Source organism: Fundulus heteroclitus, chromosome 21, assembly GCF_011125445.2.
Source record: "Fundulus heteroclitus isolate FHET01 chromosome 21, MU-UCD_Fhet_4.1, whole genome shotgun sequence".
NCBI classification, from domain to species: Eukaryota; Metazoa; Chordata; class Actinopteri; order Cyprinodontiformes; family Fundulidae; genus Fundulus; species Fundulus heteroclitus.
The window spans coordinates 29,926,192-29,938,093 of NC_046381.1; the positions used below are offsets into that span (position 1 = coordinate 29,926,192).

The 11,902-nt window shown below is 39.5% G+C and overlaps 1 protein-coding gene across 7 annotated transcripts in view; it reads left to right on the forward strand.

The window, feature by feature from the left end:
* Positions 1 to 11,902, forward strand: part of mpp7a (membrane protein, palmitoylated 7a (MAGUK p55 subfamily member 7)) — a 122,193-nt gene that overhangs the window by 83,451 nt on the left and 26,840 nt on the right. For 4 of the 7 annotated variants that reach the window (XM_036125106.1, XM_036125110.1, XM_036125107.1 and 1 more), the window contains 4 exons: positions 501 to 521; positions 632 to 646; positions 1,232 to 1,264; positions 10,235 to 10,405. In XM_036125106.1, the coding sequence (XP_035980999.1) occupies positions 501 to 521; positions 632 to 646; positions 1,232 to 1,264; positions 10,235 to 10,405 (240 nt within the window). The remainder of the gene's footprint in view (positions 1 to 500; positions 522 to 631; positions 647 to 1,231; positions 1,265 to 10,234; positions 10,406 to 11,902) is intronic. The other 3 variants (XM_036125109.1, XM_036125111.1, XM_036125112.1) reach the window with 2 other exon arrangements.

Sequence of the window (11,902 nt, forward strand, 5' to 3'; positions counted from 1 at the left end):
ATTCTCACTGAAAATGTTCTGTCAACCACCAGTCACTATTACGCAGCAAAGTAATTATACAGTCAAAGCTGTACTGTATAAACACTTTAGAACCCAACTATCACAGCTATACCAAGCTGTGATTGCAGTATATATCAGGCAGTCAATGTTAAGCTAAACAACAGTGACACTCTTAAATGTTTCTTGTAAAGAAAAGACAGTTATTATCCACAAATGCAGCATTGCATCCCACAGCTATGAACATGTTCAGTATGTGTTGTTTCAGATTCCTAAAATCAGCTTAGACTTCGGGTCCAAACCCTACAAACGACCACCCATGCTTTGGCTGCTCCTGTGGAGATCGTAGCAGGATTATCATGTTGTGTAAAACAGGGTGTATTCAGATGCAAAGGAAAGTTAATAACATGGTGCTGTGTTTTGGATGAAACTTAGCCAATTTATATGGACATTATAAGGATTTATTTATTCTGTTTGTCTTTTTCTTTCTTTCCCTCTGAAAGATGATGTGGAGATAGTCTTTGGTAGGTTTCTTCTCTTTTTCTTACTTCATTTCTCAACATGCTTTTTTGAAACTTAATATATCTATTTTTAAAGTAACTAACATCCATTCCTTGCTTTTTGGCACCCATAGCTACTGAAATTGAAGGTACTCCAACTTTCACATTCCCATCCAATATTTTGCTCATGAACTTGTACCATTGACTACTGATGATACCCCTTTATAAGTTTTGTGCACAATTAAAGGCCAACCTCTCACCCCTGCTCTTTAATCTTCTTGTATCCTTCCTCTTGTTCTTATACTTGGCCATAAAGAGTGCAGTCTCATCTTATTGAAACTTATTGGTTCTAACTTTTCCAAAGTCACATCTTTGTGAATAATAATGCTGAGTTCAGCATTGTTATTCACATCATTTGGGGGATGACCCAGCCACAAGGCTCTATCCGCCAAATTTGTAGATAATACCAAATTAGTCAAAGTTTAATCAGACAAAGCCAGGGCTAAAGATTGTGGCATAGCTAAAAAAAATAATAAAACTACCTACATTAACAGAAAAACGTTTCTGTTTTTTTTTTGTCCTTAATGTCCCTGTGTTCTTCAATATATCCATCTTTTAACCTTTTCATTGTGTGGTGAAAGAGGTAGGTGTCTGATGCTCTCATGTTTAAATTCTATTTTTAATCAGATGTTCCTCTCTTTTGGCTTCTCCTTTTATTTCCTTCTCATCACCAGAGGAAGCTGATTATAGTAGCGGATTCCACTTAGGTGAGAGATGGTCATCATCTTGTACTCCGGTTTATTCTCACGTCTCCTCGTGTGAATGTTTCACTGTTGTAATAACTGTGAAAACTCTACTAAGGCTGTGTTAGAAGTCCTTTCCCATTCTGTTAGCTCTCCCTTCATACATCAGCTTTTCTGTCCTTTGATGCAATTTAACTAAGAATTCCAGTTACTGCTTGTTCCTGCAGACTTATTTATATAACTCCTAACACATTCCTGGTGCAGTTCCTATAGCTTCTAAAAGTAAAATGTGTCTGAATTTCCTACAGGTTGTCTCATGGTGAGGAGGTATGTGCTTGTGATGCTGGTCACCTCCAGTCTGAAAAGGTCATTGAGAACATGATGGGTTTGGCTTTAAGGAACAGCTTGGTTTCCACGGTTTTCTATGGAGGTTTTAGGGCCAGTTTCCTTGATGTTAGACCAAATGACTTTTGCCCTCTTTGGTTCTGCGGGCATACCAGAGGACTATGTCTAAGTCACTGTCCCATCAGAGACAGTTTCCCCATGAGATTTTGTCTCAACACTTTGTCTGACAGATCATTGGGTGTCTTTCTTTTGGAAGTGCAGCACATACCCCTAACTGACTTTTCTAGTGAATGATTAAGACTCATAAACACCCAACATTGTTAATAATAAAATACATACTTTTTTTAATCAGTCTGAAATCAATCCATCTAAGGTTTAAATTGTGTTACTTAACAAGAGAGCCACCAAATAGCATTCTGAGATTCGTACATCAAAAAAGTCTAAATATTGACACTATAATTAAAATTGAATGATTGTATATGAACCTGTCACCTATAGAATCAATAATTCATCTACTGGTGAGTACACTCATAAATTGAATAGTTATTTAAAACAATATACCATAACATAAACAAATATCCCTAGGTGAACTTAGATTGTGCATTCAGAGTTTGCTGTTTAGAGATTTAACTTTATCAAAATGTCTTTGCACATGACTACATTTTAAAGGAAAAAGTTGGAGAGGAAAAGAAAAAACTCAAAGTGAGTCACCTGTGGTCCCCCACAAACCGATAAGAAGACTCCATAGGACTCCGTATTGGTTATTTAGGTCTTGGCAGGTGCTGTCCCAAGCTTCCAGTGGGGAATATCTCACTCCACAGCTATTGCTTAGCTAGGTTGGTCACTCTCAGAATGGCTGGCAGCTCTTCTCCACTGGTCTCTGGACATCTCTCTGGGCTCCAAAGGTGTATGAAAGTGAAACACAACACATTTTGCAGGTGCGGGAAACTAAATCAAAGCTTTATAAATTCTTCTTGGCTCTGGGTCTGTCCCGTTCTAATCTAACTCAGCACTGAGCGCTCGGCTCAAAGAAACTGGTGCCAAAACACAACTAGGTAAGAGCTGTATTACATTCTTCTTAACAAAGAGTTTATTCTTTTAAACGATTCATGCCCTCCCAGTCTCAGGAACACAACCTGTGGAATAAAAGACACATTTAGCTTAGTCTAATGTCAGGGTGAAGGCCTTACCAATAGTCTTGGTCAGTAGGCTGTAAGGTCGGTATAAAGATGCAAAAACTTTGATTCCTGGGGTCCTGTAACACTACACAGATTTCTTCATCTGTGTCTTTATAGCAGTTGTTCTCTCCTACTCTGTTTTTTGTAATAATGTTTAAGACAAACTTTGAGCGGTCTCACACTCTTCTCTTTACACTTCATTGTTTTAGACGCTTAATCTCACCAGAAATCCCATGCATACATGTTAATGATTGTTAGATTTGGTTCATGCCACCTAACGTTGATGAGAGTCACTTTCTATGTCGCCACTAGACCTTTATTTTCCCTTTTCTCTGTCTACTTTTGGGGTCTGCACTGTAACTCTGTCCTTTAAACAAGCCCAGTGACCTTATTGTTTATTCTTCCTCTTCAGTACCCAAACACCCTGCCTTGTAGTAGGTTTGTAGCAATACTTGACTCCCGCAGCTCTTAGTGAGACTTCCGTAACTGAAATGAGAAAAACTCAAGAGAAGGAGAAAACAAAAAGGTTCTACCAACCTGTCCTCTGTGCTCATACTGCTGCATGGCTTTTCAGCCCGTTGGGTGTGGTTGTGTGAGTTAAGGTTGGCCCGTTCTTATACTTGCTAAATGTTCCACGTGGCTGGAAGACATTATCAGGCTGGAAAATGGGCTCAGAGAGCTGCAGACAGCGTCCAATCAGTGTGGATCTCCTTCAGTGTGTGCAGTCACACCTTATGTTTATGCTGAATTAAATAGGCCTGTCTCCTTATTTCTCTTTTTATGCTTCAGTTATACCAAATAACTGTTCACTTTTTAGTTTCAGCTCTGACATTTTATCTACTTACATTTCATAATGTTGACAGAACCTACTGAACAATTCTACCATTGGATAGAAGCCGACGTGGGTCTAGATGAATAAATTCCTCTTGTTGCTAGAGGAGACATTGTTAAAATAAATAATAAGATTTACATCTCAGCCTTCAGGACGTTCCTTAACAGGAACCTGATGCATTGATCAGTTTGGTAAAGAGAATTATTAGTTTTCATAGATTTACTAAAGCTTAATGAGTGAGCAGATAGTTTATATTGAGCTAAATGACTGACTGGTGTGAGTTTTTTAGGTTTAACCCATCAGAACCCGTCTGCTCCCTTTCAACACAACGTCACTAACACTCCACTCTGATTATTGTGATGATGCCAAGCTTGTGGATATCAGTTTAAGGTTGATGTCTTTTTACAGGAGAAATGCAGATGAACGGTGGATGTTTTCCACTGTGAGGCAGAAGGAAATAATCCCCCAATGAGGAGGTGGGGGAGGTATGGTGCTGAATGAGTAGATTAACCACTGGAGAGATGGCAAAGAGCATGAAAGCCACAGCTTGGCCAGAGTGGAACAACGTCTGCCTCAGTACCATGTAACATTATATTCAGCACTGGGCCACGCGCCTTCACTCTGCTTATATACACACATGCTTATCCAGCAGCAGTGTCTCTGTGCTGCCATGACTTACTGCGTGTTTCATCTGGAAGTCAGCATTGGTCTGCAGCTCTGTCCCTGATTAAGGGACTGTTTGGACAAGAACAAGCATAGAAAAATGGGACTCTGAGCAGTTTGTGTGCAGAGCGACACAGCTGTTTGAGGATGTTGTGGAAAGTATTAGACAGGCCGTTATTTAGAGTCTGTTACTTCATTATTTTATTTTGGACTTTATTTATTACTGATTAAAATATAATGAAATCATAAAAGTTAAACCAGGTCATAGTTAATGGCAGCAAGCGGCAAGAGATTTATGACTTCTCAGTTTACAAGATCTTATGAATTTCAGGGTACATCTTTGATTTATATTTAATGTGTTTTTTAACTTTTAATAAGTGTTAAATCAGAGCCTGGAACACATTTGAGAAACAGAATCCGTGCCATATTGTAAGGTTATCTTACAAATTGTAATGTTTGATTGGCAATAATCAACCATTCAGGCGGGTACAGAAATACAATCTATGCAAACCAAAGCCCGAGACATACACTATGATAAACTATTTTAAGGCTGGAAAAAGTTTCACTTCAAATTTTTAAGTGTTCAGGTAGTTCTTAGCTTTTACATAAAGTTCAGCAGGAATCTTTCTTTACTGTGTGTAAAATTTGGAAAGTGAAGAAGTTTATCACAGTATGAGAAGTCTTAAGGCGGTTAGATACTTCGCAAGAAGTGGGTAATTTGTTCTCAGTGCCCCCTGCTGTGAGAACAAAATTACATTATTTTGTTCTTGCAGCCCTGCTCTGAGAATTCTCGCTGCTTGTTGTAGACACATCATCTCAACACATTGGCTAAACAATTGCACTTACTTTCTTCCATTACTTATTTTTTCTTTGCTCAGGTGAAAAACCTTTAACAAATGATATAAAGAAAACACAGAATCGGATAAGAATAATGTAAGGAGTACTTATGTTTGAGGTGTAAATTTGTAAGTTAATGCATTCATGATTGAAAACCTGAATAAAGCTGTTTTCATCAACAGCATTAAAGGTATATAGCCATGTCATATGCTCATGTAAAAGACCAAAAGCCGTTTGATTATCATAAAATAAAGCTATGTACACCAAGCGTCCATCCTGATAATGTTTTGATGGTCCTTTTTGTGGATAAAAATAGCCCCAGCACCTGGCGCAATGATCAGATATAAACAGACGTGGCTCCATCTACTGGCAGTATCGCAGAACTATCAATATGCCGGTTTGCTTAATTAATAAATCAGCATTAAATAACGCTGGACTGAGCCTGACCCTCTGTAATGCCTTGCAGTAAAGCGGCAGCTCTACGTGATTGAAGACCAACCGTTAATTACATAAACCTATCTATAGCAACTTTAGGAGCCTCATATCAGAACATTTACTCTCGTCAATCAACTCTGCGGTCACATCTGAGCCTTGGGAGGTTTAGCGGCCGCTTCAGTGAACACCAATAGTCATACAGTATTCCCAGCGACATTCCAGTCTTTTCCCTCTTGGCATCAAATGTATATTTTTGCATTTTTGTACTGAATCTTGGATCATTGTCTGCTTTGTTTTGCTGGGAGATGGTTAGCTGCTTCTTTGTTGTATCCCCTGCTGCGCATGTGCAGTGTTGTACTTCCTCTGTTATGAAAAATAAACACAAAAGGCTTTATTTACTAACAAATTGAGCAAAAGCAAAGTGTACAACACCAAAATAATAACTAATACGACAGCAGGACATGATAATCTTTCATAAAAACCTTGTATGCAACCAGAGTGAGCTATTGACTTATAAATAAAAAAGTCAAATAATGTGGCTATGCACATTTCAGTTTTAGGCAACAATGTCCAAATCAGTATTGTTTCAAAAGGTTACTTTCTTTCTGGCTGCCTCTTTGGTACTTGTAACTGTAACTGAGGCTGCGTCTGAAAAGGCTGCTCTTTCAAAGCAGAAGTGCGTCAGTGTTCGCCATGATATGAGCTGTCCAAAGAGTGCAGTGAGTAGAGAAGGAAGTAAGAAAAGAGCCTGCCTTGCTTTCTATCATAGTTCCTTTAGCACAGGGAGCTCCCATTGTCCCTCACTGTTGCTAAGAAGCCATAAGGAATCCCACAATCCTTTGTGTGACATGATGTGTAAGCACAGCCCAAGTCACAGAAATTAAGGAAAATGTCCAGAGAGAAGAGAGTGTGCACTTTGTAGTTCTTTTTCGCAAGGCTGTAGGTCTGGATTGGACTAGCGTCATTTATGTGCCTTTCTGTAGCACAGTGGTTCTCAAAAATTGTCTTTTGCGCACCCCTTTGAAGAATGAAAAAAAAAATGGGTGAGAAACGTAACTTTTATTGTTTTCTCTCTTATTGCATGGAAACATTCGCTCTGAAGATTACCCAGAATTACCTTTACATTTTATAACAGTTAAATACATTCTATAACAATTACCCTGTTTACACTACCCCTTTTTTAACTGAGCCGAGACCAGTCCGAGCTCGGTAACCGAGATAACTCTTGAGTGTAAACGGTAAGCAGACTGAACTGAACCGAGCTAGACATAACCGGACCGCGCTAAATGCAGACCAGTTCCAGGGGTGGGCTTGGCCTGTTTTTTTCTGTTCCGGTTCTCTAATAACAAAGAGCGCATGAGCAGACCGCGTCATCTCCTTACAGCCAGCTGACATTTCAGACATTCATAATAATACTAGCTTCCTTACCGTGCCAGACGATTTCCAGAGATGCTTCGGCTTAGCAGTGTGATGAACCTCAGCGACTGTCGTCGTTTCCTGCGTCTGTAAATCCTTATTAGACGTTTGTTTGTCTTATCCACGTCCCAAAAGCCGACTCTGTCTAACCATAACATCCTGAATGTTACGGGCGCCGCCGTTTTGATTTGCTCGGTCCCGCCTTCAATCCCAGAGAGCAGCAGTACCGCAGATCGTCACTAGGAGGCGAGGAGCAACCAAGGAACCGGGATAGCGTGGTGTGTAAACGGTCGTCAGAACGAGGCTCGGCTTGGTTAACTGATCCAAGCTCTGACCGGTCTCGGCTCGGATCGGTTTAACAAGGGTCGTGTAAATGGGGCAAATTATTCCTAACAACTAGAATGTTACAACATTGCCACATTTTATAAACTGTAGGATATTAACTACAGTCTAAAAGATTTTTAGCCTGACACATCGCAGCAGTCAAAACCAATTATGAAAATAAACGCTGCACCTTCTCTCTAGAAACACACTTATCAAAGAGTACCACTCTTGCTGGCTCAAGTCTCCATTCTTGTCCTCCTCCTCTTCTCTCTTTACCCCGTCCCTTTGGAGTCAGTTATAAGAAATTAGTGTTTAGCCTTCTTTTATTAGGCAGAAGACAGTCAGACTTTTATGATACTAAAAAGGAAAACAGTTGCTCTAAAAATAAACTTCTCAAAGGTTTTGCAGAAATCATGGATGTCAACAAAATTTATGTTGTTTAGGCGCCTTGATCTCTGACATCAATGTTGACCTGGGACCTTAGAGTCAGTATCTGACACATACTGCTATAGACCTGAGTGTAAGACTTAAGAACACGGTAATCTTAACTTTCATGCACAGTTAAAGTCTGTAATGGGGTCCAGCTTTTTCAAACTGAGACAGCTGACAAAAGTTTCCATCTATGCTTTAATTATAACTTGCTTAGATTACTGCACTGATCTTTACTCTGGGCTTAATAAAACTCTAGTTTTATTGGCTGCAGCTGGTCCAAAATGTTGCTGCTCTTCTTTTAACTGCTATTTTTAAATGTCTTCATGGACTTGATTTCCAGTATGTGTCAGACCTGCTTCATCTGCATGCTCCCTCTCATTTGCTCAGGTCTGCTGATACAATTTTATTAGTCATCTGAAAAACAAAGAGCGCAATTGCGTCATTGCACAAAACTCTAGATTCAAGTATCTTTACATATTAGGCAAGTCATCTGACTTTCTGGGTTTAATGTTCTCTTAAAGCACAGTTTGAGACGTTAGCTTTTGATGTTTTTATTGTTTGTTTTTGTGGATCTGCATTTTATTTAACATTTTGCTGGCTTTAACTTTTTACTCTGTTTTGAATTACTAGTTTTTAGATTGTATAAATAATGTTGAGTTGAGAATATTATTAGTTTCTAAAAAGGGGAAATATGGTTGTATTGCAAACAGAAGTTCTTCAAAAACAGCTCAACAACATAACAATATTTTTTCCTGACTTTAATAAGAAAATATTGTAGTAGTGTGTACAGATTATCATTAATATATGGAGTTGTTTATCAGTGTAGATCTATAACCTCATTGGTGAATGAGGCTAAATTTCATCAAGCCTATATGGCCCGGTATTTTTCCTCAGCTGCAACACTTGAAGCACAGAGAGGTTCACGCGTCTTTACGCATGATCCAGTTGCCGATGTTTTCCATCCTTTCAGCTCCATGCACTTTTAGCCTCTTACAGTTCATAACCTTTTGTCATCACCTTTCACAGTGACAGGTTTGTCAACTCATTCTCCTCCCTGATCAGACAAATGTATTATGAAGGGCGCTCTAGTGCGTAATTAGGCAAGCCGAAGGCTGAGTTTGAAGTTGTTCTCTGATTCATGATGGAAGCGAACAGAATGCTGTCTTTCTACTTTAACCTGTTTTTTGGATCTGTTTTCTGATCCAGTGTGCAGCCATGACTGGTTCTGAATGAAGGCTTTATCTGGCAGCCGCTTCCCCCCCTGTTTGCTGCGTATGCAGTACCGGACCGTACCGGCTTACTTTCACCGCTGGTTAGGACCAAAAATATTTATAAGTCTGATCGCTCTTCCTGCTCCTCTGTTAACATGAACTGTAGCAGGAGTAATTACTGATGGCCACAAGCTGTGAAAGAAGCTGAAACATCTCCGCAGAGGATGAGGTTTAGACTGAGCTCTGGATGGCCAGTTCTGTGAACGGATCAACCGCAGCCCATATGACCCATTTTTATTTTTATGTGTGAGAAATGCCATGTGTGCCGTGTGTACGTGTGAAGTCAGGGGACTGCGTGTTCCACATGGTCATTGCGTGAGAGTTGAGTGCCCTTGTTAACACTGTTAAACACAGCTAGCATAGTGCTAACTAGGTGCTAATAACCGTGAAACCACAGAATGTTTTGTTAAGCAACATGTTTCCAATGTTCAAAATCAACTGACATACTGGGCAATGTATCAAAATGTAAGTGATAAGTAATCTGATGGATTTAGTTAGATTTATAGTGGCTTTTAATGGCGGAAAGGTCATTTCTGGTGTCGGAATAACCACTTCCGGTTTCTGCCGATACACCCTCAAAAGGTAATTTAACAAATCGTAAAGCTCCCTAGTGGTATGAAAGGAAAGAAATATATACTCTGCTCTGAGGATTACTGAGAATCCCTTGCAATTTATGCTACTGTCTGCAAGTTCAGACCAAATGGTCTTGAAATAAAAGGAAAAAAGCAAGACTATTCTTGGGCCCCCTTGTCATACGACCCCTAGAGGTACGCACAGCTATTTGAGAACTACAGCCGTTGCGTAATTTATATACGAGTTAAAGACTGTCCAAAATCAGTACAGGTGGCTGAAACACCTTTCCTCCCCACAATAGTGTTCTCACTGTTGACTTCATGAAAGGTCAAGGAACAGGAGCTTGGAGCAGGAGGGAGGAGCTTTAATAAGAATGTTCTAATAAGAACATTTCTGATGTAGCCCTCATTTTGCATAGATTCACACGTTTGATGCTCACATTAGACTGCTTCCACAGTAATTAACTGTTGTCCACCATCTTTCTTTTCTCTATGCCACCAGGTTATTGAAAAATGGTTGCCATTATCTTGTTTTTAAGCTTGATTTCACAATCACTAAATAAGAAAAGTTACGGGGATATGACAACTTTTTCAAAGCAATGTATACTGAGTGCTATAAGTAAGTTTATATGTAGTGACTGTATAAATAATTGTAATTCTTCTGTCTGGGGTTGGATCCTGACCTTCAGCTGGCTTTAGGAGAAGTTTCCGGCTCAGCAGGAGAGACAAGAAGACCAACAAGTCCATGTATGAGTCTAAGAAGAGCCAAATGTACGACATGGCTGACGTGCCCACGTACGAAGAGGTCACCCCCTACTGCAGGCAGAGTGGAGCTAAACACAGGCTGGTGGTTCTAGTGGGTGAGTAATGAAACTGATGTTAATCTGTGATGTCACCGCTCGCCTCATACTCTGCTGCTGTTAGACTTGGCTCTGGAGAGACTGTTTTAATGAAAATCCTCAGCTCTCAGCATGGAGACACTTATAGATCAAGGAAACTGTGACCTCTGGGACTCCACTAACTCCAGATGGATGGGCCTCAGCCTTCCAGGAACATGCAGCCTTTAATTTAGCTCTCAGAGGGACAGACGCTGCAGAGCTCGTATCAATCAGTCCCATGAAATGCTTTCACCTCCTGCACCTTCTCCAGATTTTCCTAATTTTCCTTCTTAGGCTTCTGAGGGGAACAAATATGACAAGAACGTCTCAGACAGAAATGAAGCAACAACATTACCCAATTTTTCCCTTAAATTCTCTTTATTGTTTCCAATAATCAAGGAAAAAACCTCATACATTTTTCCAGCAGCTTCAAGTTATATTTTTCAGAAGGTTGTTTTAATCATCCAATTTAAGAGGTGAACATCTCCCTCTTTTGTTTCTCTGCTCCATGTGTTCTTGCCTGAGTAGCTGTGTTTCCATCCAGTTCTCGTGCAAATTTTGAGCAAACTTTTAAAATGGCGCAAAAAGAAAATGTGCATCAGATGTGTTTCATTTTACCGGTCTGTAGCAAATTAACCAGTGGACGCACAGCGTAGGGTCATAATACATAAACAGGAAGTAGATGTTGCTAACTAGCGCGGACCACAGATCATAATGAAGCGAGGCTTTAATAGATATGTTGATTTTTATTTTGACTTTTTTTTACATGGATGAGACTAAGAAATGCTCGTGTCTCTTCATCTGTCCACATGACGTACCTGTTGTTACTTCCAACCCTGTTTTCGAGTGTCATGGGTATATCCAGGAAGAAGCCGGCAGCAGAAACAGCTGAACAGTCAAGGAGGTTAATGTTTGCTACATCAGAACTAATTTAAAGCCCCACGATTTGGTTTGCCTGGATAAAAGGAAGACCCAGGGAATTAAAATAGGCACTTTTCCAGTGCAACAGGACATTAAATTAAATCAGCCTGTTGTGCAATTATACACTGTTTAAAGTTATCTAATGTTTCATAAATAACTCTGTTAAGTATTGTCTGGTGATGATCAGCTCTTAAGCTGATATCAGAACAATGGTTGAAAGGGATGAATTCGAGCACTAGCGATCTTTTAACAGCAAACTCTGCACACACATAGAATAAAGGAGTGACAACTTCTTTAAGTTCAAGAATTTAATAACACAAATAAAATGAACATCCAGAGAACATCACTATGTAATGCTGTTTACCTTAATTAACACAATATTTCGATTAACAAATCCTCTCTACTAGGCTAGTGAAACTTAACTAAACTGCTAAGCAAAATGAAGATAAAAAAAGAAGCTAGGCTAAGGAACTATTTACATGCAAAAACAAAAGACAAAACAAAAGTGGTTAATCATAATCAGATTAATTCAGTGAATCCTTGTTCACTGAAGATCTG